The following is a 27,050-nucleotide window of genomic DNA, read 5'->3' as shown; positions in this document are numbered from 1 at the left end:
TTAGCCACCAGCGATCATTCAATCGCGGCACAGATCTGCAAGATCTACGGTAGCTTTGCTAAACAGCCGGTCGCGGATGATTTGGCTTTGTTCGCGTGCTCAGCAACTATCAGTGGAAATCACAGCGCGAAGCACTGGAGCAGCGCAAGCAGCGTGAGCAGGCGGTCAACTACAGAATGGCGCACGAAGCACCAGGGCAGTGTGAGGCAGCGGTGATCAAATGACAGTCTCTCGTTACACTTGGTCAAAGAAAAAGGCCTGCAGAAGGCTAGCGATCCGGTCTTTCCCCTGGACAGGGATGCCGAACACGATCTTGCAGGTCAGTTTAAGGATCAGAATGAACAGCCAAAGATGTAGCTGCAGGTGATATATCGAGATGAGGCAGACGGGACAGAGCAAGCAAGGGAGAGTTGAAACGGGCAGGGGAGGACGACACAGTTACAATGACAAGAGGCGACGTCGGGCAGAGAGAAGAGGGCATCAGAATGATGTACGAGACTGAGATTTTCAGTCCGAACGACCATATGGGCTAGAGAAAAGAAAGTCTAGCCACACAACGATGAAAGTGGGCGAGAGCTTGAGGTTGCTTCGCAGAAGCTCAAAAAGTAGCCCACAGTATCACTTGTGCAACTTTCAAGTTTTGTTTCTCTTTTCTCTACATCTCCCATTCCTGCTGAAGCAGCTGACGTTGAAGCTGTAGGATGGCATTTCCCTCTGCCGAACTCATTCCGTCGTGTGAGATGCTTCTTATCGGATTGCTCGGCTCGGGCGCAAGATAGGACGCAAAGCTAGCGGGCGCGTTGAAGTATCAACGGCTCCGGAAGCTGTGCTTGCCGCGGCAATCTGGCTCGCAATCGGGATGTTGGAACGATCAAAGCATCAAGCACTACTTTGAAGAGCTTCGCACTCCAACTGCGTCTTGGCATCGTCCCACTCGACGCGGAAATGTGAAAGATGAGGCTTGTCTTTAACAGCGAAAGCTCTTTTGGGCTTCTCTTTCGGCCTGCAGAGTCGTCGCTAGTGCCATCTTGGTTCAGCTCTGTAGAATTGAAACCAGGTCGACAGTCGCATATGGGTCTAGACTGCGAGATCGGAACGGTCCACTTACATGCTCTTTCTTTGACGGAGGTTGGGATACGCATGGCAAGTCGACCGCTTTGTTATATTTACGATCAAGTTGTTTTTCAGTCTCGTTGATGGGGAAAAAAAAAGTTCGTCCGGTGGCTTACCAGCTGCTTGCCGTCTTCCAACATGCGGCTCCTTGTGACGGGACTGGACAAGGTTTGACCGTTGAGGTTCGTCTTCGCCCCACCTCTGGTCCAAATTTCAAAATCATGCAGCAAATGAAGACTGACGCGCTTCGTGGCAGTGCTCTTACATCGATAGTCATCACAATGAACGGTTGCTCGGCACTTGGAATGCATGATCGGCGTTAGTCATCTTTGTTGAGCTCCACCCAGGTATAAACGCGATGCTTGAACACTGCTATCTTGACGGAGAAAAGTGAACAATAAGGTTTTGCATTGAAAATGAAAGCCAAAATGCCGCGCATAGCCGCGCAAAAGATCGGTGGTCACAACGACCCGAGGCCACAACAACGCTGTCCTCTCCCACACAACTCTAATTCGAAAGCAACACAGCTGTGAGAGGTGCTCGATAGTTGATGAGATATTGGCATGACTGATGCAATCGGTGCCATACGAGCGGAGGTGAAAGCTCGACTGACGCGCCAGGATCGGCCTGAGCTTCTGGGCTCTACTTCCGATCTCTACGGCTAGCTTCCGACAGAAGCACATCTGTTGCTTGAGAAGTCCGTCCTTGAGGCAACAGAGCCGAGCAAGCAGAACAAACCATGAAAAGAGTACGCAGAGTCAGAGCAAAATGCCAGCCTCGAATCCAGTGACGACACGCTGAGTAATGAAAATCTACTCCAAAGCTGACTTCCTTCGTTGCAATTAAAAAACGTTATTCTAGGCCAGCTAAAAAGTGTAGCTCATCCTTTGCTTGAATGAATCAGCACATTGAAGAATTTCAACTTTGGAGAGGTACGGTACTCGTGCGTGACTCATATTGTAATCGTGATTGACGATGTTTTCTCCTGACTTCGATTCGCGTTTGTTTGACCGCTTTTTGTCAAATTCGTGATTGCAGTTCCCCGTAAACGAAGGGCGTATGCCCGAGAAGCCCGTGCTTCAGATGATTGTCTTTGACGTACGGCGAAGCGCGCGTCTACATGTGCATGGATCTATTCTTCAAAGAAGTTCGGATCGTTATTCAATCAATCGGCCGATCGACCGCAACACTGTGCAGCATACATAGTACAGATGGAAACGATAGCTCGCATCCAGACGACAAGAGTGACACCGTCGAAGGAGCAGCCTCAGCGCCTTGCTCTAGAAGTTTTGCATCCAGGTTCGTTTTTGGCGAGTTGTCTCAAAAGCAAATGCCGGAGCACCCTTAGGGACAAGGCTTTAGAACGGCGCTATTGTTCTGTCATCCCTCTTCGCTAATTTGGCAGCTGCGTGACTAAAGCTCGCGATTCTCCGTCTGCGATTTTCGCCCCAATGAGCCTGGAGTGAGAATCAGATCTTCGCATCGAGTCGGATTGACTGTAAGGTAGTTTTCGGAGAGACGATACATGTCCTCTGGAAGATAGGTCCTCAGCAAGCCATTCTAACTATGTCTGATATCTGTTACAGCAACAAGGCCGTTGTGCTCTTCATGAACACGTTAACAAACACTTGCAACACTAAATCGTGAATGTTCAACTCTGGTAATCTACAGCAACAATCGTTAATGCATTTTCATCTCCTGGTAGCGAGCGTCGCTTAAGGCTTTACCGAAGTGCCGCACTATATAAAGCCAGGTGTGCATTGTTGTCGTGCATTGTTGTCCAATCGAGCGGAACGCGGAACACGCATTTGGATAACTAGTGGGATGCGGAACCGCTTCTCAGATGCAAAGGTGGCAGCCCAGTTCTCGTTCTAATTTTGTCTGGATCGCTACTCGCGAATCGTCGTTGGTCGATCAGAGTACCACATCTTTAAGTCTGGCAGTCGTGAGCGCACGTAACCTCTTTCCAATCATTCGTCATTCACGATTGGGTCAGGTGCGAACGGCCAACATCTCGCGTCTCGCTTTTTAAAAGATTTAGTCAATCGTGAATCAGCGGTGTGAGTTTCTGACACTATTCGTGGTTCTTGGCAACCGTAAATGTTTGTCCGAATCGATCACCGCTTGTCCGAGTCCTCTCCGACCGTGCACAGTTCGCTCAGAAATTGTGCTCTCTCCAGGACAGCAAGCTCATTGGTCCGAGCACGATCCATGCTCGGGTAGCAGGGAGATCGTGCCGGTAGCACCAATGCAAGCGATTTCTTCGCAATGCTAATTTGAGACATGCCACTGACCTCTTCATCACCACATGATCACCTTTCACGACAGCTTGTCTCTCGTGTCTCGTGGGAACAAACAAATGAAAATCTCGTGGACCAATCACGAATCCTGAGTCAAGCGCCAGCCGTCCGCAACAATCACGGATCGTGAATTAAGAATCAAGAGTCTGAATCAGGTATATCTCACTGCATAGTGAAGATTTTCGCACACTGCGACTCCCAGGCCAAGAGCTCCAAGTTCACATCACTTTGATTACATGATCATAGACAACGTTCAGGGAGATCCAGCACCACGGTCGCTCATTGGACTTGGAGCACGACTAGATGAAGCGGGCGAATTGCCAGTGCTCGACCAGCCCGTCGCCGGCTCGACGAGGTTGTCATCGACGCCGTTGCGCATGTTCAATGACCAATCAGGAGTGTCGTCGCTGGACGAATCGCTCGAGTAGTCGCCCGTCGCGTTGGATGCTCCAGTGTTTGCCGCTGCGCCTGACGCTACAGTGTCGAAGCCACCAGCTTCTACCTGCCCCCCTGCAGCAGTGGCCTTGGTCTTGGCAGCTTCTTGGAACTTTTGCCTTGACTTGCCTCCAATCGGCCGCGTTGTCCTACGGCGATAGAAGAGCAAATAAGCCGAAGAGCTCTTGACCTGCTCAGGATTCGCCACTGGTCTGACGCTTGAGTCGTCAAACTCGTACCACTTGCCATCAGCTGGACTTTTTGCGAAGGCGGTATAGTGTCCTCCGCCCAATCCGCCGAAATGGTTGTCGACCGCATACAGATCATAGATGGGACGATCCACCGCAACCGCATCATCGTTGTCCTCCAACGGACGCAGGATGCCCGATCCCAGCATGCTCTCCGACAACTCCTCGCCACTCTTCTCAGCTTCCTCTTGCACTCTTCGAAGCGCCTGAGTACCCTCGACTCGATCCGTCAAGTCGAGACCCTCTAAGGGAAAGTCCACGAGCATATTGAGCTTGTCACGCGAATGCCTGCCGGCACTGAAGCGCTTGAGATGCACCACGAGGATATCAGGTGCCTTCCAAAGATCAAACTTCTTGGTTGCTTGACGGAACTCCTTGCATGATGGGCAGTACCACGGGTCATCCTCACCCAACTGCTCCTCCCTCGTAAATTCGTCCATGCAATCCTCGATCGACAGCGTCTTTGTTCGAGCCGGTCCGGCGTTCTCGCGTTGACGAATGGACTCGTCTACCGTTTCTTCGTACTCGCCCCACAATTGAGCTGATTCCGATTCGACGAGCAAGCCACGTTCCTTGATGGAATGTGACCAGGTGCAGACGATGGCACCGCCTGTGTAGACGAGAGGAATCGCTTTTGGTGGCGATGCAGCTTTAGACTCATCCTCGGACTCCAGCTCGTCGGCGGCGATTTTCATCGAAAGTTCGTCTGAGCCTTCCGACGAAAAGTTGTTTCGCTTCGCAAGACGGAGTTGACGCTCTTCGAGGTCTTCAGACAGATGGTCTGCGTTGCTCTCGCTTCCCTTGGGAAGCCCTTGACCTGCCTCGGCAACACTGAAACGAATTCGCAAAGCTCGTTCGATGGGCGTTGCGGACTTTGATTTCTGTAGCGGGGTACGCGGAGCAGCTAATGCGTCAACGTCGGTCGTGCTAAAATCAGGTACCACCACAGTTTCGCCATCGTCTCGAATCTCTGTGACCACGTCGCTGTCGCTTGTTTGACTTGGCGCTACCACTTGTACTGCATCTTCTGCACTAGTGGTCGAGTCATCGATCATCTCCCAGTCCGAAATCTGGGATGCAGATGGCGGTATGGCTGACAAAGCACTAGTGTCACGATTTTGCTCGACAGCTTTTCGAAGATCGTCTGAATTCCTCGCATAGCGCGAAAACCCTTCCAAGACGTGTTTGCGAATAGCGTCAACGTTGTAAATATCGGCCTTGGGCACAGAAACAAAGAAAGGAATGCCAACAGCCTCTGTACGAGCACGACGGCTGACAAAGGCTTGACTCGACGAAGGTTCTGAAGCGTCCATGGCAAAGTTGGTAAAGACGGGCAAGATCGCTTGCTCCTCCTCTGGAATATCCAGCGCATTCTCGGCGTCCTCGACCGAGCGATGGTAACGATAGTGACGCTGCTTAGAGAAACGAGGAGCTGTTGGCACCTCCCAGAAGTAGACAAAGTCGCCGTCCTTGACATCAATGAGCGGCTCGTAATCGTCAATCCACTTGTAGATGCGATGATGCCATACCTCCCCGCACACCAAACGCTTCGTTTCTATGCCAAATTGTGCCGCCACTTTCTGCCGCAGCTTGCCAACCGTAGAACCAGCCGGAAGCAGCACCTGGAACTTGTGCATGGACTGACCCGCATCCAGTGGTACAAAGTACACTTGCCCTCGCCACATCTTCCTGTTCGGGATGGGCAGGGTCAAGTACATGAATGGATCAAACTTGATCGAGACCTTGCTGCAATCAGGGCAGACCAGCGTGCTACGGTACTGTCCCTGGAAGAGATCGACGATGACCGAATCGTTACGCGCCTTGTAAATGTCCCACTGTCGCTTGGCAAAAGCCACAAGATCCTTTTCGTCGCCTCCCTCCCAATCGGGTGCCTCAATGTAGGGCTTCTTGAGAATGCGGTTAAGGTCCTCGTGCAGACCGTCCAAAAGGAATGCGAGCAGCTCCTGACTGTCATGCTGTGCATATCCACTGAACTGTGGTGCAAAGCGAGAGAGGGCAAATTTGAACTCACGAGGCCAGAAAGAGCCACCCTGTCCATTCCAAATATTGGTGATGAGGTTGCCGAATGCCTCCGCGATCGCACCTCCCATTCCCAGTGGGTTGTCTGTGTTGAGCTCCTCCTTGTAGGCTCCAGAGACAAAGTACTGCTGTAGCTCGTACGTGTTGCTGAGGCACTGAAGCGCGCTGTTCATGAAGCAAGTATTGCCGAGATTGTTGAGGCCGCGAAGTCCGCGTGATCTGCCCATGCTTCGATCCGTAGCGGTCTGCGACCTAGTCACTCGTCCTTGGGCTTCCGCACTCGGCACAGATGTTGCACTGCCGCTTGCTGAGGCAATGACACTGCTGCTCTGTTGAAGGTTGCTGAAGAAGTCGCCCTGCTGCGCAAAGACGCCTTTGACCGAAGAAGCTGTGGCTTCAGCAGGAGCAGGGTCCGTTTGCCAGCGTCCTGATTGGCGGATCTCGACGAGAAGGTTGACTTCTATTTCCTCTATCCCGATCGATCTTAGAGAGACGTTGGGTTGATAGCTGTCAGGCTTGTCTTCACGGGCGTCAATGATGCTCACACCCTCCTCATCCAGTCTTGCAAAGCCAACGAGTCCACTCTGAAGCTCCTGGTCTGATGGTTCGGGGAAAAAATAGAGTCTGATATCAACGTCGGCAACCTGACCAAGGTTGAACGCCATCTTGACCATCGCTTTGAGCTCAGCAAGGCTTGTGCTGACTGATAGGCTGAAGGGGGGGACGCCCGAGCCCTGTGTGCTGTCATCTTCGACAAGCCTGAGCAGACGAAAGATGGGAGGGTAGAATTCGACGCTCTCCTGACCTGGACAGCGGCCGTCGATGACTTTGCGTGCAAAAGCGGGCCCACTGCTTCCGTACCATGCGACAAGGAGCTTCCAGCCTTCTTCAGGCAGCATCTCGTAGTCGACATGCTCGTTGATACCTGATTTGAGACGAACAAAGGAGGTCGAGTCTGGGTCAAGGAGGTCCGAATTGTCAATGGGGCCGATGGGGACATCCAGTTTTTCGGCAGGATCGGAATCACGTCGCTCGGTGCAAGCGGCGTCCCAACGACGATACCACTTGCGACTGACAAGATACCATACATCGCCAGTGTGGAGAGGGAGATTCTTCATGGGTCGAATGCGGTCCAACTGCTCTTGACCGGTCGGCCTGGCTGCCACGGTGATGTCAAGAGCCTGTGCAGTGAAAGGTAGAGGTTGGACCGCCTCGGAATACGAAGGAGGCTCTTCGTTCACCATCGTCTCAACAGTGAGGGTGTTGGTAGCAGCGGCAGCAGCACCGTCGTTGAGGCTGAGAGATTTTTCGGTCATGAGTCCTTCAATGTTCTGATCGGATTTAGACATGATATGTGGCGGATTCAAAATATCGGCAGATGAAATGCTCTGGCGGAGGGGCGTGGGTTGCGACGAGGAGATGGCGTCTAGGTGGTCGGGCTCACCGAGATCGCTTGCGGATTGTGAATACAGCGATCTGACTTCGTTCTCGACGTCGCTGCTGTTTTCGTCGATGATGGGGCTCACAGTCCGAGCTCTCTTGTATACGGACGTTCGTTTATGCTCTGCGGGTGTGGAAAGTGTGGCAGGAAAGCGAGAGGTGGGTCTGAGTTCCGGACTGTTCGCAGGCGAAGGCGCTGGTCTTCGTACTGTAGTGAGCACAGATGCAAGGTGGCCGACGTTGGCTGGCGAGGACGATGCAGGGTCGTGTGGAAATGCAGCGAAAGTCGATGACGAATTGGGTTGTGCTTCGTCGGTGGGATTCGATGCTGAGTCTCGAGGTGATGCGTCGGTGTGGCTGAGATTGGAACGCATCAGCCTGAAAAGCTCTGCGGCAATAGCTGCAACGAAAAGAGAGGTTGACTAGCCAACAACCACCTTATGCCTGGCTCTCTTTAGCAGAGATCAGATCTCTTGACGAGAACCGATCTTGAGCTCGAGTCGCAGGATGATCTTGAAAGTCCGCGAGATGAATGCAGCTGCTGCGTCTCTCGCAGACTGGCAGAGGAAAAGGCGACGATGCGAGCTCAAATGGTGTGGGTGTGGTTATCTTACCAGGCAGCCGTAAATGAAGCCAAGAGGAAGAGCGAGAGGCGTTAGATCTGCTTTAGGGTCGTGAGTATATCGATGACCATGTATCTGAGCCTTCAGCAAACAAAAAAAAGGAAGTGAATCGTGAATCACAGAAAATCACGAATCGTGAATGCCATTCAGCAAAACTCAAATGGAAAATTGCGGGTCTGTGCTTCATGCCGAGACGCACGACTCAATCATGAATCTTCAAGATTCAAGATTCGTGATTCGTGATTGTCAAGAATGAGCAAACCAGGAAAAGAGGCACGAGACACAAGAGAAAAGACTCAAATCAAGAAATCGTGAATTTGAGGGCACGAAAGAAAATCGCAATCGCAGCTGTCGTATGCATTTCTCGATTTCGTGATTGATTCACGATTCAGATTGAAAGCATCCACTATTGCCCGATTCCCCCGATTCTGTCTTCCGCCTCATGCGCTTCGAAATATTAGAGAAGCACATACAGAGTTGTCAGCACGTAGATAGTATATCCTGTAGATGAGTGGCACTGGCGGGATAAAAGTACAGGATGGATACGGAATGCGACGAGGAATGAAAATGGGAGCGTTTGCAGATCGATATCGGAAGTGCCGATGACCGAGATCGAGCACATATCAGTCTAAGCACTATTTGCGTGGCGTCGAGAAGCATTTTCGCTGACAAAGGCTTCAACTGCGGTTCGAGGATCGTCGGGAAAGCGGATGAATAGACCTTGCAGCTCGGCCATGCTGACTCCTCCGCTCGCAGACGGCGCTGGTCGGTGGACGCGCTGAGTCAAAATCGGAGCATTGGCGTAGGAAGCTTGTTCGGGTCCTCCGTACGCACTGTCGGCCTGTCTTCCGTCGGGTCCAAGACCCGAAGCTGCACGACGCGCCATTGCTTCTTCCTCGACTATTCCACCAAAATCAGCCGCGAGCTGTCGAACTTCGTCATCAGCCTCTTGCACAGCCGCTCGAAGGCCGGACACAGCTTCGAGGCTCTTGTAAGACTCCAGGACCGAAGCATGATCAGTCGAGCCGGCAGCTGCTGCAAGAAGCGGTTTCGAAGCCTCCAAAGCGTTTGGTGAGATTTCGGCCTGCTTGATCCTGATCTCACGCATCGTTGTGCGGTAGAAACGTACCATGAGCTCCTCCACTTGCTCGCGTTCGGCGTCTCCAAGCTCAGCGATCATGTCGACTCGCCCAGGTCGAATCAGAGCCGGGTCCAGCTTCTCAATGTGGTTGGTCGTCATAAAGATGATCCGACTCTCACCGCTGGCGACACCGTCCAGCGCATTCAACAGTCCAGAAAACGTCACCGATGCTTGATAGCCATCCTCGGCAGCCTGCTGTCTGCCTAAAAAGGCTGCATCGACGTCTTCGAGCAGTAAAATGGACCGATCGGGAGCGTTGGACAACAGATGGTTGAGCTTGTCGTCGGTGAGTCCTCTTTCTGACAGGTTCAACAAACAGATGTTGAAATCCAGGTGCCCAGCCAGAGCGGTGATGAAGGACGATTTTCCACTGCCTGGCGCTCCGTGTAGAAGATAGCCTCTCCGATATGGAATACCGCGTTCTGCATACCATCGATCGCGCGATAGGAAACGCTTCACATCGTCGACAATAGCCTCTTTCTTGCCCTTGCCAAGCACGACGCTGCCTAGCTCTCTTGTCCTTCTTGGTTGACCAAACGGTCTCCATTCAGGTCCCCAGCTAGTGTAGATGACCGTCTTGCCTTCAGTCGAGGAGAGAGCCAGCTGCCTTGCTTCTTCCAAAAGCTGAGGGAACAGGTGGGCGTACGCGAACAGTGTTGTCAACGTGACGGTTTCCCACGGCGCGCCCGTTGAAAGGTCAACCATCTTACCGTCTCTTTCGCGAGTAAGACGCATCCACACCCCTCTATATCGAAACCAGTGCGTTCCTGGACCAGGCACCAGTGAAAATCGAGCCTTGCCGCGTTCAGCAGCTTCTGCATTGGGCGTCGAAGCCGATGCGTGCGGAGTATAGTTGGTCTCAACCGACAACTCGTGGCTCAGAATGCGTACCGGTGAGACTGATGAGCCGCTCGATGCAATCAACAAAGGATCATGCGCCCTGTCTTTGCTGGAAGATGCGGATAGGGTTTCTGCCGAACGGTCTCGCAGCCCGAGAAAGTCAACAAGGCCTTCTTTTTTCTGCTTGCCCAGCAGGCCACGTTGCCTCATCGACTGCGCCTGTGCTTGAGCACCCATCCAGTGCAAGAACCATGGATGCGCTCGATCTTTTGATGGTATTTCGAGCGATATAAGTAACCTTCTTTGCGCCGTAGATGCTGCCACCTTGACGCCTCTTCTTGTCATGGCGACAGCGCCTCCGAACACCATCAAGCCCAGACCTCCCGAGAAGATGGGATTATCCGCGATAAGACTAGACACAAATGAGCCGGATGAAGAAGCAGATGTGGCCTCAACCATCGAAGAGCTAGCATTCATGGCGGTCCTTGGGGTGGAAGGCCCAGCCTCCTGAGACGGTGAGGTCGGATTGGTTGAGGCTCCTTCGCTGTCATGCTGGACTGATGAGGGCAGAAGGGGATCGTCCTCGGTCGGCATCCCGCGGGCATCCCTCTTCTGCATTGTCCTGAAGCTGAACATGCTATCCAGAAAGCCATCGGCTATTTTCGCTTGTCCTGTGCATTCAATCGTGCTTGTGTCGGTCTTGGTCGACTACCAGAAACTTTCTGGAAAAGAATCGTGACGTGAATCACAGCCATCGTCTGAGTGGAGTAACCTTTTCCCCGGAACTCGGAATCGACATTTTCTTAGACCTGGAAGGAGAGCAGATAAATTTCAAGACCCTTCCTTGCCTTCGCCACACCCTGCCCCACACATCACGACATCATCCGTAGCTCTGCGTGTCGAGGCATACATACGTTCCTTTCATCAGCTGCAAGAAAGACTATAGCCTCCATAAGCAGCACGATGGCGCCAAAGCTCTGCGTCATCTGCAACGCCGAGCGAGCAGTCTTGCGTCGACCCAAGACAGCCCAGCAAATCTGCAAGGAATGCTTCTTCTACGTATTTGAGACCGAGGTGCATCACACCATTGTCTCCAACAACCTGTTTAAGCGCGGAGATCGCGTCGCAATAGGCGCTTCTGGTGGCAAAGACTCGACGGTGCTAGCGCATTGCATGAAAGTGCTCAACGAACGATACGATTATGGACTTGATCTTTTCCTGCTCAGCATCGATGAAGGCATCACTGGATATCGAGATGATTCGCTCGAGACGGTCAAACGCAATCAGCAGCAGTATCAGCTGCCACTGAAAGTGCTCGGCTATGGAGAGCTATACGGCTGGACGATGGACGATATAGTCAAGAGTGTCGGGCGGAAGAACAATTGCACATTCTGCGGTGTGTTTCGTCGGCAAGCGCTCGATCGAGGTGCAGCAGCGTTGGGAGTTGACCATATCGTCACGGGTCACAACGCGGATGATGTTGCAGAGACAGTTTTGATGAACGTTCTTCGTGGAGACATTGCTCGACTCGAGCGTTGCACTGACATTGTCACCAAGGGACCCGACGGATCGGAAGACGACCAGCATCAAGAAGGCTGTGGGTCCAGTGGATCCAACGGCATCGGCGTAGGAGGAAGCGGCATTCGACGAAGCAAACCTTTCATGTACGCTTACGAAAAGGAAATCGTCATGTACGCCTACTTTAAAAAGCTCGACTATTTCTCCACGGAATGCATCTACTCGCCTAATGCGTACCGCGGATACGCACGAACTTTCCTAAAGGACCTAGAAGCCATTCGACCTTCATCGATCGTCGACATCATCCAATCCGGTCAGAATCTTAAGGTTTCCCAAGTAGTAAAGCAGAGTCGAAAGACGCAACTGCAAAACTGTCTGAGATGTGGGTACATTTCAAGTAACACGGTCTGCAAGGCGTGTATTTTGTTGGAGGGGCTGGAGAAGGGGACACCGCAGTTGGGCATCGGTAGTGAAAAGTCCAGGAAAATCAAGGACATTAGGTCGGAGAATTCCAAGGAGGTAGAAAAGGTATCAATCACTGCCGACGGAAAGGAGAGGAAGGAGAGGAGGATTCCACAGTGGACCGGAGTCGCCAAGGATGCTCCTCCGATCAGCTCTTTGCCGTTTGTGCCGCCTCAGCATAAGGTCGATCTTAGCTTTTGATCTGATTGGATCTTACCCTCACATCCGTATTACTTTTGTATTTGTATCCACGACTCAATGTGATCTCGCTGGTCAGATCTACTCAAGCGACGTATGTTATTGATGTGAGGAGTGGATTGAGCCTTGATTTGGCACGTCAAAGCACGACTGGATCGTCATTCGTCGCTCGCTCTCCTAGCCAGATCCGCGTTAGCCTCCGAGTCCCTCCCCTCATCCCACATCCACGTCTTGACCGTCCCATCGTCACCGCACGACGCAAGCAAGCTCTGGGCCTTATTCCACACCGCTCCGTATGCCACATTGTTGTTTGTCGATAGCGATGAAGTCAAGTCGGACACGACTGACGTTTTATTTGTCCCGTTTGTCCCGGCAAGTTTGTTCATGGGATGCAAAGTATCCCTTCCGTGACCTTCCAGCGTCTGCAGCACTTCGGACGACTCTTGATCCCACATGTAGATCAGCCCGTCTTCGGAGCCGCCAACAAGCAGAGAGGTGTGGGCGAAGCTGGAACGAATGAAGTTCTTGCTCGTATTCTGGTGGCCCTTGAATCGCTTCAATGGCCGAAGCATGCGTAGGTCCCAGAGCCTGTTGGAGTTGTCCTTGGAAGAACTGAGCAGCAGTGTGCCTGTCTCGTTGATCTCGACCGAGGTGACCTCACCCAGGTGACCAGTGACGGTGCGTATGCACAGCCCAGAAACAACATCCCAGAAGCGGATGGTCGTGTCTTTGGACGCTGTGACGATGAGGTTACCGAGCGGGTTGAAGATTGCACTTGAAACGCCCAGCTGATGGCCCGTGAAGGTCTTCACAATCGACCCCGTTTCGACATCGTACATCCTGACCAGCTTGTCGTATCCGGCCGAAACAATGTGTTTCTCGTCAGGATGGAAACGACAGCTGTAGACGTCCCCCACGCCTGCTCTCAGTGTAGCCTTGCACTGAGCGCTTTCCACCTCCCACACTTTGACTGTAGAGTCACCCGATGCAGAAGCCACATGTCCACCGGTACGTGTAGAGTCAACATCCCATACTCGACTACGATGCCCTTCGAGAACCATCTCGCATTGACCCGTATTGGAGTTCCACAAACGAACCGTATTATCGCTGCTACCGCTGACGAGTTTCCGGCCCTCTTCGCCGACGAAACGGACGCTCTTGACGTTTTTGCGATGACCTCGCATCGTGTGTGCGACGGAATTGGGGACGATAAAGCCAGTGTAATCGTGCAGAAGGCCAGAGATGACGGGTGCCTTCTTGGGGTGGTAGCGTGCAAACTCGACTTGGTAGGCGACGGCTTGGTGCAGCATCGTGAGCAGCCTATGAGGTGGCACGTAGGTGTAGCCGTTGGCGGTTGCGCTCTTCGAGGCGCTTCCAGAGGCAATGTTATCAGTCATGAAGCCATCGTCCATCAGTTCCGATGGCTCTCTACTTTCGCTCCTTCCGCTAGTGGTGTTAGTCGAAGCAGACCCTGGAAGTCCAGCCTCCTTCTCCATCCAGTCCTGTTCCAGCATCGCGGCGAACTCCATCACCAACTTTTCTCTCCCCGGCTGGATACCCTCCCACGACGCAAAGGAAGGTGCATCGGTCACCGCTTTTGCAGACAAGAGATAGCAGAGATCTCTGTACTCGGACGGATGTGGCTGATAGTGTTCCAAAGGCTTCAATCTCTTGTTCAAGAAGGTGAACCCCTTTTGAAACTCTCGATGCTCAATGTGTTCCAAGAACTGCTGCTTGTACACTGCGTAGAGAAAGGCCTTGTGGTTCTTGACCAGCGGTTTCTGCAGAAGCTTATCGACCTCGGGCCAGTCGCCTTCGAGAATGTGGCCGCGGAGCTTGCGTGCGTCGAGGCCTGCTTCCTCTCGCTCACGCCGCTTGATGCCCGCCTCTTCCATGAGCAGCTGTCGTGTAGCGCCGAAGCCTTCGTCGGCAAGCCACTGATCAATCATGCGTATGATATCATTGCGAATGTGTGGATCGTCGGGTCGTAAGATGGCGGTGCGAGAAGAAGCATATGTGGCTTGATTGGGGTTCGTATCGCGCGAAGTACTCGCAGTATGCGCTGTGAGTTGGCCTACCGTTTGGCCGAGAATGGAGGAATTTTGGTAGTACGGGTGATAGCTGTAAGGAGGTGGGCGCAGACCGTGCAGCTGTAGGTCAGCGACGGTGTGGTCTTTGGCTTCAGCAAGGAGAACCTGCTTGCGTCGCTTCCACGTTTCCTTGGTGCCGCCCGATGTGGAAGCGCCAGCATTGGTGTTGCCGTTTAAATTTGTCGCCAAAGCGTTGGCACCACTACTGAAGCTACCGGCTGCAGCTTCTGTATCTGCTGCCGAGATGCCAAGCCCATTGGTGTTGCTGTTCAGGGCGGCGTGTGCGCTCGGCGCTCGATCTAGGCTTGATGAATCCAAGCGAGCTGCGATTGCGGTTGCCCCGATGGTGTTGGTACGCACCATGGAGCTAGAGACTGTCGGAGAGGTTGGTGCAGTATATGATCCGCTCGCTAATGTACGTTCAGGGTCCATGGAGGCCGAAAACGTGGCCGAAGGTGTCCTGCCGTCAGCGCCTGAAGAGAATGCGACATCAGGGAGCTTGAAGGTGGAGGCACGGGGCGTGAGAGGCGCAGGCGAGGGCTGGGCGGAGAACGTCGAATCAGATTGGTCTTGCATGTCGTGCGCAGGGCTCTGACCGTTAGCCTGCGTGATGGTGATTTGGGTAGGTAGTTGTGACCTGCTAGTGCTGCCTTGGCGTGGCTGCATGATGGCTCCACTGACCTCACCAGGTAGAAACGGCGTCGATGGCGAAAGTCAGAAGCCTGGATGACCAAAAGCAGCGCTGAGAGTCCAAGGATGTGCTAGTGCGAGGACCTAGGACTCCTGAAAGAAGAAAAGGATGGAGAAGTATGGGTTGATGTAGGTTGAACACCCTTGGTCTTGCTCCATCTGGACAGCTCACATTCACCATTGCTTGCCCGTGACAGGGGCAGGACCCTTTCTCAAGTAACTTTACCGTGTACAGCATCTGAGGAAACTCGTGACTTGGTCCGAGCCAGGAAAGCGGATCACGAATCACAAATCACGAATATCAATCGTGAATCGTGAATATGTAAAGACAAAAGCCTAAAAAAAGAAAAGAAAGCACTGAAGAAAAGTGGTTCAGAAATGCAGACTGAAAATACCCGCGACGTGCGACTACGGACATTCGTGATTTTGTACAGGGTACAGGTACACTCGTGACTTGTTAGTGTGTTACTGCGTACTTGGTGTATGTGACTGTCAGATCGTGGTTCCGTGCGAGAAGAAGAAGCCCTCCGCCGCACGGACGCTGCTGAGCTCCGACGTGGAACCTCGACGGTTTCCGACACTTGCTGTCTCTCTTCGCTCCTCTCTGCACCATTTCGCCATCCTTTTCGTTTGCCTCAACATTTGGGTCATCATCACAAGATGAGGGCATCTATAGCTTCACTGGTCAGCTATGGTCTACTAGCATTGCTGTCGTTTCTCGCCTTGAGCCAGGTCACTGGCACTTTTGCACAGCGTCAGGCGAAAGAGCAGGAGGCGCTCTTCAAGCGAATCCAATCTTCGAGCCAGGGATTTATCGATGTCGACACCAACGAATTCTCCCAGATCATTCAGGTTCCACGCGACTACGCTGTCACCGCATTGCTCACCACCACTACGGGCGGCATCAAGTGTCCACCATGTCAAGTGTTCCAACCCGAGTTCGAAAAGCTCGCCCAGCAGTGGAACAAGAACAAGTCGGTCAAGTCGAAGAACGTCTTCATCAAGGCCGAGTTCAGTCGCGCCCAAGGCGTCTTCGCTCGGTATCAGCTGCAACACGCTCCCGTACTCTACACTTTCCCCGCGCCAACGGCCAGCAATGGCTCGCCGGATCACGTCTCGTTCGATTTCAACGAGCGATCTTTCTCGGCACCAGATGTCGCCGACCATCTCAACAAACTGCTCAACACTAAATTCACCTACAAACAGCCACTCAACCGGAAACTCATCATCGTCATCGCTACGAGCACCATCATGGTCGCTGGAGCCATCTTTTTCATTGGCCCTCATCTTTCCGGGGTATTCACCTCATCGAAACCGATCTGGATGTTGCTCTGCATCGGAAGCATGATCGTCTTCAACTCTGGCTACATGTGGAACTCGATCCGTGGCGCACCGTACATCGCAATGAAGGCAGGGGGTAAACCAGAGTACTTTGCAGGCGGATTCCAAAATCAATATGGTGTGGAGACGCAGATCGTCGCGGCCATCTACTCCTTGTTGGCATTCAGCTTCATCGCATTGACCGTGCTGGTGCCGGCTCAGAGGGATCCAACGAGGCAGAGGGCAGGCGTGTATGTGTGGTCCGCCATCTTCTTGGCTACTTTCAGTCTGCTGTTCTTCATCTTCAGGACGAAGAATCCGAGCTATCCATTCAGGCTTTTCTTTTAGAGCTCGTCGACGCTGGCTAGACCACGAAATGGACGAGGGTGAAGCAAGTGCGAGAGGTAACGCATTTTCGTTTGATCGAAAGACAACTCGGTAATGCAAGCAGTGGGTAGGAATGCTCAAATCAGGCTTCACTTGACCGTGTGGTGCTGTGCTTAACGAATCTCTTGTCTACATTTTACAAAGCGTCTTGTCCTCTAGGAGAGTGATACACCTGGCTTGAGCTCTATCGATCAATGAGCACAGAGAAGTTTGCTCTTGAACTTGGAGAGTCAAGTCCCGTTACAGCATGAGAATGGCAACACGACCAAGTTTCTACTGGCCTCGAAAACAAAGGTTGGACCAGTGCTACCTTCCAAACACCTTGTTCTCCAGCATCCTGAGTGGGACGTACAGTACGATGCTTGCCACCAAACCGGTTTCGAAACCCAAATCACCACTCCGCTTGGCGATGGGGCCCTGGAACCAGGCTTGGTCAATACTCGGTACGACGACAGCTAACGAGATACAGCAGGCGGCTAGAGCAGCCAAGCCAGGCGGCAGCTGTCCCCACCGATTCCAATGTCTAGCATTGTAGCTCGTGTAATCTCTCTTTCTGAAAATGACGTGGTCAGCGGTGACCACACCCACGTATAGACTTGCCCAGTAACCAAGGACGCTCGTGAAATCCGTCAGAGTCTCGTAGAACTTGCTATGGCCAACAATGGCCAGGGGAAGAAAGATGGCGAATGCAAAGAGCGGCCATACGAATCGTGGGACGGGTCCAAGGAACGGTAGCAAGGTTTGAAAGTTGAGACCAATGCTGTAGATGGTAGCCGAAATGTTTCCACACACCGACAGAGCAAGCAAGACGACGAGGAAGCGACCGAAGTTGCCCAACGAGCCAGCGAGGATGAGTTGGAAGAACTGACCCGAGGAGACGGACAAAGCGTCCGACCACACCGGGTTGTCGTACGATGAACAAGCAAATGCCGCACCGATCATGATGAACGGTACGCACGAAAGGAAGAAGCCAAAGTAGACCGACCAAAACAGTTTGTGTGGCGAAACATCTGGTCGTAGATAGTGCGAGACGTCCGAGACGAGCGCCGAGTAGGAAAGGATGAAGCCAGCGATGATGGCGGCGAAGCCCAAGACCGACGAAGCAGTAGCGGTGGGTTGATTGGAAGCGACATGCAGGGCCTGTGGACCTGTACCGGCCTTACCGATGAGGATGACGAAGCAGATCAAGGTGGGGACCCAGAAGAAACGTTCAAAGTAGTGCAACACCCGGATACCGCTGAACGAGACGACGAGGGCGATGCAGGCTGCCACCACGATCCCCACATCCGGAGTCAAGGTCGAAGTGCCATCGCCTCTGGCGCTAACGGCTGACAACGTCTGCCCACCCACGATCGAATTGAGGATGCAGTAGCCCAGCATGGTCGCCAAATTGAGCAAGCTGATCAAGCTCGCACCAAAGTATCCGAACGAATACCTGCAGTGGATCATCTGCCTCATGCCCAGTTTCGGACCGAAGAGGGTGAAGTAGGCAGGGAAGATGCAGCAAAAGCCACCGACAAAGAGGGTTGTCAACATGGCCGATTTCATATCCATCTCGAGCAACGAGACGAGCGTTCCAGCGGAAAAGGAGAGGACGTTGACGTTGCACGAGAACCAAATCAAGCTGACGCTCCACCAATCGCGACCGATTCGTTCCGAGAGCATGAGCGGTCGGATCGAGATGGATTCGATGCGAAACACGGACAGTTTCGAGGCCACGACGTCGAGCTGGCGGAGAATAGGCGAGGATTGGATGGTGCGTTTGTAATCGCTAATAAACGATTCGTCCGTGGAATCGGACGAGTCGATTTTCAGGTCGTGATCCGCGGTTTGGTGCTCGACATCGAGCTGGGATGATGGTACCGTCGCCATCTTGTCTTTGGTGATGGAAGGATAGACCACAGGCCAAAGTTGGGAGAAGCGGCGATGTTGATCTTCCGTTTTCAAAATCGGAAACAGGACAAGAGCCAGATGGCACCAAGGTCAATCAAGTGCTGCTTGAAGACGACCGAGTGTTTCCAGAAAACAACAATCGTGACTGTCGCAAGTTGGATCGAGTGATGATGGAAGTGGGATCGAGGATATTGGGGCCCATTCATACATAAACCCTTGAGCTCAGCCACGTTGTTCCGCTTTTAACACTATCAAGCCAGGGTCTTGTTCCTTGCACAGAAGCATAAGACAGCTTGTATCGCTCGCTGCTCGCCGCTCGCCACTGAGCTCGCCTTGTTGCACTCACGACTTACTCGTGCATGAACATATCGTGACATTCGTGATTCTGTATTTGTGCTTGCTTGGCTGCCTCGTGGCAATCGTGAAATCTCAACCGAGTGAGTTTAATCAGAATCACGAATCACGATGCTGCAAATTCGAGTCAGAAAGAAGACGGAAAAGCCTTTTTTGAAATTCCTGCTCGGAGCGGGAAAAAACCCCCCAAACACACACACACACATACATGAACAACGCCAAGAAAAGTGCTAATCCACGATGGATCTTCGACGCTCTCGAATCACGATTGGCGCTCAAGGCACCGCGTCTTCCGCTTAACCCAAATCCGCGATTAGCCGTTCGTGTGACGGCCCAAGGTAACAACACTATCGTGGATCTGCAGGATCAGTGTAGTAGAAATAAAAACAGGACAATGGTCATTGCAGAGTTGACGTGCAGGCTATTGATCCCGCTGTGCCCCATGATAGATGCGATCTGGTGACGGGCAAGATCTTGAACGTCTTCCTCATCGACACAATCCTATCATTCCATCATGCCAAGACGGTCAACGTAAACACCCTTCTCGCTTTCGCAACAGATCAGAGATGCGCAGCTTTCATTCTCAGCCAACACCTCCTTTCGCCGCTACAAAGATCAATGTAATACCTTGTCCAACCTCGCCGCGACGTCCTCAATCCTACTCTGCAAGGAGACAAGGTTCGCCTCTACCGTTTTCTGGGTCTGTTCCATATTTACCTCCATTTTTTGCAACAATTGATTCAATTCGTGATCCTGCCGCTGTCTTTCTTCATTTGCCTCTTCCAACTCCTGCAGTGTACTGCCGAAGTGGGCTGCCGACGAATGGAGTTCGGACAGCGTCTGAAGTCGGCTTAGGACGCTAGGTATCACCGGAAGAAGAGGCTCAAGGCGTGTTGATACGTCAAAGAGGTGTTGGAGCTTGGTCAGGTCGGTCGGCGTGAGTGCTGGTGTAGAAGTGGAAGACGGCTCGATGGCTGACAAGGTATCGCCACCCGCCGTGGTGGTGGTGCCAAGTTTGCGACGTACATCGTGAACACGGTCCATCTCGGTGACCAGCACTTTGACGCGTCGACTGATGGCGTCCAGGTGTCGAGGCTGTGAAAGCAGCGATAGTTGATGTTCCAGCCGAGAAAGTGTGGGTAGCACCGGACGTGATACTGGTTTCGATTCGTCCAAGAGCACTTCTTCGAGTCCGAGCGTGGATTCGAGTTCCGACAGTCGTGCCTCCAAATGTGCCATGTCGACAGTGCGTCGCGTTTCGGACGTTGCCGAAGCTGATGTGCCAGTAAGTGGAGCCACAGCAGCATCTGCAGCGTCAGAGCTGACGGCAGACGGTTGCTTGATCTGCTGAATCAATCTTCGGATGGATTCCTTGTCTAATTTGTCCTCCTCTGTCGTCGATGCCAGTGGCGACGGCATTCTGGCGAGTTGGTCTTGTAGCACTTTGAGCTGGCTTACCACTTCGGCGTGGTCTACCTGCTCTGTCGACGTCTTTCCTTGCGCTGTCGTGTTTCTGTCCGACACAGCAGCAGCATCCAGTTCTTCCTCCAATTGACTCGCTTCAAACTTGAGCCTACGCAGACGATCCACCACCGATTCTTCACCTCTTGTGACCTCACCATCCAGCGCGTAAGTCGTCGTTTCAATTCCTGCATCTCTTCGCCTTGTCACCTCCGTCTTCCTTGTTTTCCTGCTCTTTCCTTGCAGCCGACCAGAAAAGTCCGTAGAGTTCGCCTCCAGGTGTGTCGCGCCGCTGAACTTGGCAGCTGCATCGTTGACACGCAACGATGAGCTATCAATATCGTCGGGACCGGCGCCTGCTTTACCCTCGCCCGCATGCTTGCGGTTAGCAATGCGTTCCGAATCGTCGCTGGATGAATTTGAATCGCTATTTTGTCCGTCACGATCGCCTCTTTGTCTGTGCGAGCGTTGTCGACCAGCACGACTCGAATCGCGGTTTGCCCCTTCGTATTCGTACACGTCCGGTGCGGTGGTATCGACGTCCGGGAGACTGGCGTATTTTGCGTAGCTGGAAGAGGGCGCACCAGCCAATGCGCCACTCGACAAGCTTGCTGATTCAGACATATGGCGATCGTAGCAGAGTGGATGGTTCGATGTGATGATGGAACGGAAAGAAGAGGACGACCAGCTCACCAAGTTTAGAAGCGAGACAAGACCAACACCTCGCAACCGCGTTTCGTTTTTGTGCCTTGGTGCTTGTGCCAAAATTGAAACCCAACACGCGCCTCGAGACACGCACAGCAAGCACAGCAAGCACAGCAAGCACAACGCACGACCCACCAAATTCTATCGGTTAACTATGAGTCAACTTACCACGGAACTCAAACCCACAGCTTATTCAAGTTTTTCCTGCACAGCATGCACAGCAGTTTGTTGAAAAGTTGGCTCCAACTGAGCATCACACAAGGATGGCTTGGTTCGAATCGACATTCGTGATTGACATTCACGATTGTGATATTTGCGATTGTGATTGTCACATGAAGAAGAACCATTCAGAAGCGGAGGACGAGTTGTCCGGGTCAAAACGTCCAATTGTCTACTGCTCAAGCTTGGCAAAGGTGCGATCCATAGCCTCCTTGATCTCGGCATAGACCTGATCCACCGTCTTGATCGAGTCGACCTCTACCACGCGGTCCTGTTTTCGGTAGTAGTCGACCACAGGCATCGAGGTCTCTACAAAGGTCTGGAAACGCTTCTTGATCGACTCGATGTTGTCATCGGCGCGACCGCTGGTCTTTCCACGCTCGAGCAATCTCTCGAGCATCACTTCTTCACTGCACTGCAGGAACAGCACAAACTTGGACTCGCATACTGATTCGTCAAATTTGATCGCCTGGTCCATCTTGCGTGGGAAGCCGTCGACAAGGAAGCGACCCTTGCCATCGCTCCATTTGAGTTTGTGCTCTTCAGGGATCGAGTGATCGGCTTCGGTAGTGGCTTGCTTGGAGAGAGCTTCCGCGATCGCGTTGGAAAGCAGAGCGACGGTTACTTCCATGGGCACGATCTTGCCTTCCTTGATGTAGTCGGCGATCATGGCACCGTACTGGGAGCCTGGACGTTGCTGTTCGGCACGCAGCAGATCACCGGCGCTAAGGTGAACAAAGCCGTAATCTTGTACGAGACGAGCACACTGGGTGCCTTTGCCAGCACCGGGTCCGCCAAGCACAAAGACGACCGTCACTTTGGACGAGTCGAATCGTGGCGTATCCTTCTCAACGGCACCAGCACCAGTCTCAGCATCAGCAGCGGGTGCAGATGCAATGTGAGCAGCAGGGGCAGGAGCTGCCTCGACCGGTTCGTGCTTCTTGTGCTTGAGCTTGTCGAACAGACCCATCCTGCCGAGCAATGTCTTTGACCAGTCTATGTTGGGCGAAGTCGGTCGATATGCGACGATGCTCTCTTAGGCTTCCGCTTGTTGGAAGCACAAGAGAGTGGGAAAAGAGGTGGTGGGTTAGATGAGTCAAGCAGTCGGACGTGTGCAACGTAGTACGGTCGAGTTAGTACGGCGGTATGTGGATGTGTGTGAAATCGAAATCTCACTGCGGTTCCTGCGAGCGAGGCGGAATGAGTGGGTTAGGGTGAGGGATGCGTTTCTCGCGCAGATGCTTCTGAGGATCCTCGTGACGTGTGCGAGAGATGTAGGCAAATGAACCAAACGCAGCGATCGCAATCACCACGAATCCAACAGGACTAGGATGATTCTTTTGCGGCTTGGAAGAGTAAGCCCTGATGGTGGCGGGCGTTGCGAGGCAATCAAAGCGTGCGAGACGGATGGACTTTGCCGACAATTTACTTCTCAGCATCCGTGTGCGTGCATATGCGAGGACGAGGCAGGGATGAGGACGGACGAGAAGATCAAATATGCAGGTGCAAGCGAGAAGGACAAAAAGAAGGAGCTTAGCTACTCAGGGATGATCTGCTGACGACAAATGCGGTCAGTCATATTCTGTGATTCATGATTCCCAAAAACATACTCGTGACTGTGACTGTAATTCGGCCAGGGTCGTGGGGGTGTTGTAGGCGGACCTGTGTCCCGAATCGTGAATCGTGAATCGTGAATCGTGAATCGTGAATCGTGAATCGTGAATCGTGAATCGTGAATCGTGAATCGTGAATCGTGAATCGTGAATCGTGAATCGTGAATTTATTAATCGTGAATATCTGCCGGCGCTTTTTCTAGGCGATCCACGCAATTTTTCCAGCATTCGTGATTCATTCGATGATGACCGAGTCGCACGGTGCCGCACCAGCCGCCGCCTCCTCCTCCTCCTTGCACCACGCTGACACGCTCACCTGCCGTTCTGACGATGGCCAGCTTGTTCTTGTTCGATATTATCGAATCAAGAGCGTATAAAGCCAATCTTGCATCCTCTCTTAGCAGCTTGTTAAGGGGCAAAACATCATAAAGTCCAGACTTTGGTCGAGTTGGTTCTCAGCTTTGTATCGTACGAGAAAATAATTGCGGGAATTGCATGCCCTTTTCTACTCTTGCCAATCATGAATACAGAGGAACCACTCGTCGTGCCCTTATAACACCATCGTTAAACCAAAGTTGCAGTCACATCCACTCTTGCATAGGCGAGTGCCTAGGGCAACGATGGCTCCGGCATCATCTTCGTCGGCATACGCTTTCAAGCCTGGCGGATCGCTCAAGCTCAAGGGAGAGGACGGGAAGAAGGACAAGAAAAAGTAAGTTCCTGCCTCTCATCTTTTTAGTGCAAGAATGCAAAGCTTGCAGCGGACTGACTCTATGTCTCCTTGACTATCTGCTGTTTGTCGTTTCCCAGGAAGAAGAAGAAAGTGAGATCCTCGTTCTTACACGACGCTAAGCACGCAGCTGCTTCCACGTCCGCATCAGCATCTCGCTCCTCATCGAAACAAAAAGCGACGGACGACGGTGAGCATGATCTCGAAAGGCCAGATGCTATCGATAGTGATGGTGTCATTGTAGAAGGCAGAAAGATGACCGAAGCCGAGCGCAAGTTCGAAGAGGTTCGCAAAAAGCGCATGCACCAGCGCATCGCAAAAGAAGCTCGCACCTCGCACAAAGAAAAGGTGGATGCGTTCAACAAGTATCTCGGGTCGCTGTCCGAGCATCATGACATTCCCAAGGTCGGTCCAGGCTAGCCTCGCCCAAACGGAATCAAAAGCGGTCTCTCTGCCAATGACGATAGTCCACGCGGCGCCTTTCAAGGCGGCTCGCCTGCATAGGTCGTCTTGTACGTCTGTTGCGTGCAGGGCGGGTCACGAATGAGTCGAGATTGTGTTCCACGATGCGATAGCTGAGATCGCTCTGAGCCAGCCAGCCAGCCAGCCAGCCATATGAGGACACTCTGGGAGAAAGGCGAATCAAGTGACGAGTGATTCGTGAATGATCCAAAGTCAGGGTCCAAGGTCTGAGCCACGGGCCTTTACAACTCGTGACTGGCTGTGAAATTTGATTCGTGATTTTCAATCTTGGCAATTTGACTGGTTTGCATGTAAGTTATGATGAACGCAGGCAGCAAGTTCTGTCCAACATGGAACAGCACACAAGAATTTCTTATCTGTTCTTGCTTCCCATCGGCCCACATAACCTCGATAGCCTCACTCATCTAGACGCTGTCTGGTACAAAATGTCGACCGAAGCGTTTCAAGCGGCGCGGATAGCCGTCGATGACTGCCACAAGAACGATCCTGCCTATCTTGCCCGCACTCGTGATCACTCATCTGAGCACGATGCAACCAAGATCAAGATGGCCAAGGTGGACGAACTCACCTACGCCGACAGCATGGAGTATTGGGCCTCGCATCTGATCGGTTTGCGACTCGAGACGTCGGAATACCAAGAGTTCGCAGCACTCGTCTCACCCTCTTCCACGTCCGATGTCAAATCCATCGTTCGGACCGGCGAGCTTCTGCGCATCGCTGCACGATGTCAGCATCTGGAACGCTTCCTCACTCCACGCTCTTCCTACCCCGAGGGCAAAGCAGGATACCTCAAGTGGAGACGAGATTTGTACAAGATCCAGGCTGACCGCGCCAAGCAGTTGCTCATGCAAGCCGGCGTCGACGAATCAAGCGCCGACTGGGTTCACAAGTGGGTAAGCAAAACCGAGCTGCATCCAGGAAAGCCTACGGGTGATTTGGGAACCCAACTCCTCGAAGACGCTGCAGTGCTTGTCTTCCTTCAAGACGAGTTAGAGTTGTTTGCGGGACAACATGAAGAGTATACAGAACAAAAGTTTGTCGACATCATCAAAAAGACGTGGCGCAAGTTGAGCGAATTGGGCAAGCAGGAAGCATTGAAGTTGAGTATGCCCAAAGGACTGGAGCCGATCGTATTGAAGGGCATCGCTGCGCTCGAGGGCGGAGAGCAGAAGTCACAAGAAGGGTAAGATCTCACACGCACCACGCACATCGCACCTCGCACCAGGGCGGGGCACCCCAAATGATACCCAACCTTTTCCCAAGTTTGACACAAAGGGCGATTCTTTGCTGTGATTTCGTCTTGTATGCTCTTGGATTGACTACACTACTCCAAAGCGCATGCAATAGGCAGTCTCCTTCTATCACGTTTCCCCTGCGTACATCAAGACAGCACTGCGGTGCCTGTGATTTCTATGATCCGATCCACATTTTGAACTTGCTATTAAACACATCTTGTGCCTTTTGATCTTACCTACAACAGCTCTAGCACACAGTCAATCGGCTGCTCTTCATCACTAAAGAAAAAAACCTCATCATCAGCGTCGATCATGCAACCTCGAACTCTGCGACCAGAATCTGCCGCTGAAGCAGAGGCGATTCTGGCTTCGCTTCCCGAAGCCTCTGGCTCGGACGTCTTCGGAGCACGCCTCTTGACCACCGACTCGGATATTTGGTCTCACAATGCGTGGGATCACGTCACCCCACCAGCGTCGTACTACGACCAGGTCGCAGCGACCCTCGCTCGTCAAGCTGAGACCAAACTTACGCTGGAGGAGGCATCTTCTTACCATGCATCGCCGGCCAAGTTTTGGGATACGTTTTACTCTTCGCACGAGAATCGGTTCTTCAAAGATCGCAAATGGTTGCACTTGGAGTTTCCCGAATTGGTGGCAGCGAGCTATGCGGATGCTGGGAAAAAACTTGTCTTGGAGGTAGGGTGTGGTGCAGGCAACACGGTCTTCCCACTACTCCAGATCAACCAGAACGAAAAGCTGGTCGTACATGCATGCGATTACTCTCGAGAAGCAGTGACGGTAGTCCGTTCCAATCCGCTCTACGCTTCGCCCCCTGGCGGTGCCACCTGTCACGCTGACGTATGGGACCTTTCCAGCCCCACCGAGTTACCTCCATCCCTGAAACCCGGATCTGTCGACATCATCGTTCTGATCTTTGTGTTTTCCGCCTTGCATCCAAACGAGTGGTCTCAAGCTGTAAGCAACATTAAATCCTTGCTTAAACCCGGCGGAGTCGTGCTCTTCAGAGACTACGGAAGATACGATTTACCTCAACTGCGATTCAAGAAACGACGCATGTTGGAGGACAACTTCTACTTGAGAGGTGACGGTACGCGAGTCTACTTTTTCGAGCCTGAACAGCTCTTCAGTATTTTCAATGCTGAGCCACAAAGCACCACCACCAACACCACGACAGAAACCGATGCACGAGTCCAAGAGGACAGCCTGAATCCTACCTCGAAAGGTGCCGGCGATAGTGCTCAAGAAAGCATAGAGACAGCAGTAGTGCAAAAGGAACAAGCCAAACGATACGACTTTGCAACCACACAGATGGCTATTGATCGTCGATTGATCGTGAACCGTAAGGAGAGGAAGCAGATGTACAGGAACTGGCTACAAGCAAAATTCCAACGTCTCGATGAGACGTCTGCTTAGACAATAATGTGAATCACGAAAGTTTTCTTGGCCAGATTGCATGCTTGACCACACGGATACATCATCAACACACTCTAA

General features: G+C 52.5%; 10 protein-coding genes across 10 annotated transcripts; 4 read left to right on the top strand and 6 right to left on the bottom strand.

The window, feature by feature from the left end:
• Window positions 1–3,666: 3,666 nt before the first annotated feature.
• UMAG_04202 (uncharacterized protein) lies at window positions 3,667–7,950 on the bottom strand (the record flags this gene model as incomplete). The annotated part of the gene is made up of 1 exon (XM_011392384.1): window positions 3,667–7,950. The coding sequence occupies one exon, from the start codon at window positions 7,948–7,950 to the stop codon at window positions 3,667–3,669; it is 4,284 nt and encodes a 1,427-aa protein (XP_011390686.1).
• An 877-nt stretch (window positions 7,951–8,827) lies between these two features.
• Window positions 8,828–10,798, bottom strand: UMAG_04201 (bifunctional AAA family ATPase chaperone/translocase BCS1; the record flags this gene model as incomplete). Its single annotated transcript, XM_011392383.1, has 1 exon — window positions 8,828–10,798. One exon carries the CDS (start codon window positions 10,796–10,798, stop codon window positions 8,828–8,830), a length of 1,971 nt encoding a protein of 656 aa, XP_011390685.1.
• Window positions 10,799–11,143: 345 nt separating this feature from the next.
• On the top strand, window positions 11,144–12,361 carry UMAG_11127 (putative tRNA binding protein; the record flags this gene model as incomplete). The annotated part of the gene is made up of 1 exon (XM_011392507.1): window positions 11,144–12,361. One exon carries the CDS (start codon window positions 11,144–11,146, stop codon window positions 12,359–12,361), a length of 1,218 nt encoding a protein of 405 aa, XP_011390809.1.
• A 155-nt stretch (window positions 12,362–12,516) lies between these two features.
• On the bottom strand, window positions 12,517–15,114 carry UMAG_11126 (uncharacterized protein; the record flags this gene model as incomplete). Its single annotated transcript, XM_011392506.1, has 1 exon — window positions 12,517–15,114. One exon carries the CDS (start codon window positions 15,112–15,114, stop codon window positions 12,517–12,519), a length of 2,598 nt encoding a protein of 865 aa, XP_011390808.1.
• A 684-nt stretch (window positions 15,115–15,798) lies between these two features.
• On the top strand, window positions 15,799–16,806 carry UMAG_04198 (uncharacterized protein; the record flags this gene model as incomplete). The annotated part of the gene is made up of 1 exon (XM_011392382.1): window positions 15,799–16,806. One exon carries the CDS (start codon window positions 15,799–15,801, stop codon window positions 16,804–16,806), a length of 1,008 nt encoding a protein of 335 aa, XP_011390684.1.
• A 345-nt stretch (window positions 16,807–17,151) lies between these two features.
• UMAG_04197 (uncharacterized protein) lies at window positions 17,152–18,717 on the bottom strand (the record flags this gene model as incomplete). The annotated part of the gene is made up of 1 exon (XM_011392381.1): window positions 17,152–18,717. The coding sequence occupies one exon, from the start codon at window positions 18,715–18,717 to the stop codon at window positions 17,152–17,154; it is 1,566 nt and encodes a 521-aa protein (XP_011390683.1).
• Window positions 18,718–19,707: 990 nt separating this feature from the next.
• Window positions 19,708–21,177, bottom strand: UMAG_04196 (uncharacterized protein; the record flags this gene model as incomplete). Its single annotated transcript, XM_011392380.1, has 1 exon — window positions 19,708–21,177. One exon carries the CDS (start codon window positions 21,175–21,177, stop codon window positions 19,708–19,710), a length of 1,470 nt encoding a protein of 489 aa, XP_011390682.1.
• Window positions 21,178–21,649: 472 nt separating this feature from the next.
• On the bottom strand, window positions 21,650–22,447 carry UMAG_11125 (putative uridine-monophosphate kinase; the record flags this gene model as incomplete). The annotated part of the gene is made up of 1 exon (XM_011392505.1): window positions 21,650–22,447. The coding sequence occupies one exon, from the start codon at window positions 22,445–22,447 to the stop codon at window positions 21,650–21,652; it is 798 nt and encodes a 265-aa protein (XP_011390807.1).
• A 1,263-nt stretch (window positions 22,448–23,710) lies between these two features.
• UMAG_04194 (uncharacterized protein) lies at window positions 23,711–24,240 on the top strand (the record flags this gene model as incomplete). Its single annotated transcript, XM_011392379.1, has 2 exons — window positions 23,711–23,802; window positions 23,901–24,240. The coding sequence occupies 2 exons, from the start codon at window positions 23,711–23,713 to the stop codon at window positions 24,238–24,240; spliced, it is 432 nt and encodes a 143-aa protein (XP_011390681.1).
• A 488-nt stretch (window positions 24,241–24,728) lies between these two features.
• UMAG_04193 (uncharacterized protein) lies at window positions 24,729–26,972 on the top strand (the record flags this gene model as incomplete). Its single annotated transcript, XM_011392378.1, has 2 exons — window positions 24,729–25,486; window positions 25,784–26,972. The coding sequence occupies 2 exons, from the start codon at window positions 24,729–24,731 to the stop codon at window positions 26,970–26,972; spliced, it is 1,947 nt and encodes a 648-aa protein (XP_011390680.1).
• Window positions 26,973–27,050: the final 78 nt, after the last annotated feature.

The sequence above is a fragment of the Mycosarcoma maydis genome, chromosome 12 (genome assembly GCF_000328475.2).
Source record: "Mycosarcoma maydis chromosome 12, whole genome shotgun sequence".
In the NCBI taxonomy this organism is placed as follows: Eukaryota; Fungi; Basidiomycota; class Ustilaginomycetes; order Ustilaginales; genus Mycosarcoma; species Mycosarcoma maydis.
Note: the sequence above shows the minus strand (reverse complement) of the source record. Positions and strands in the feature narration are given on the sequence as shown.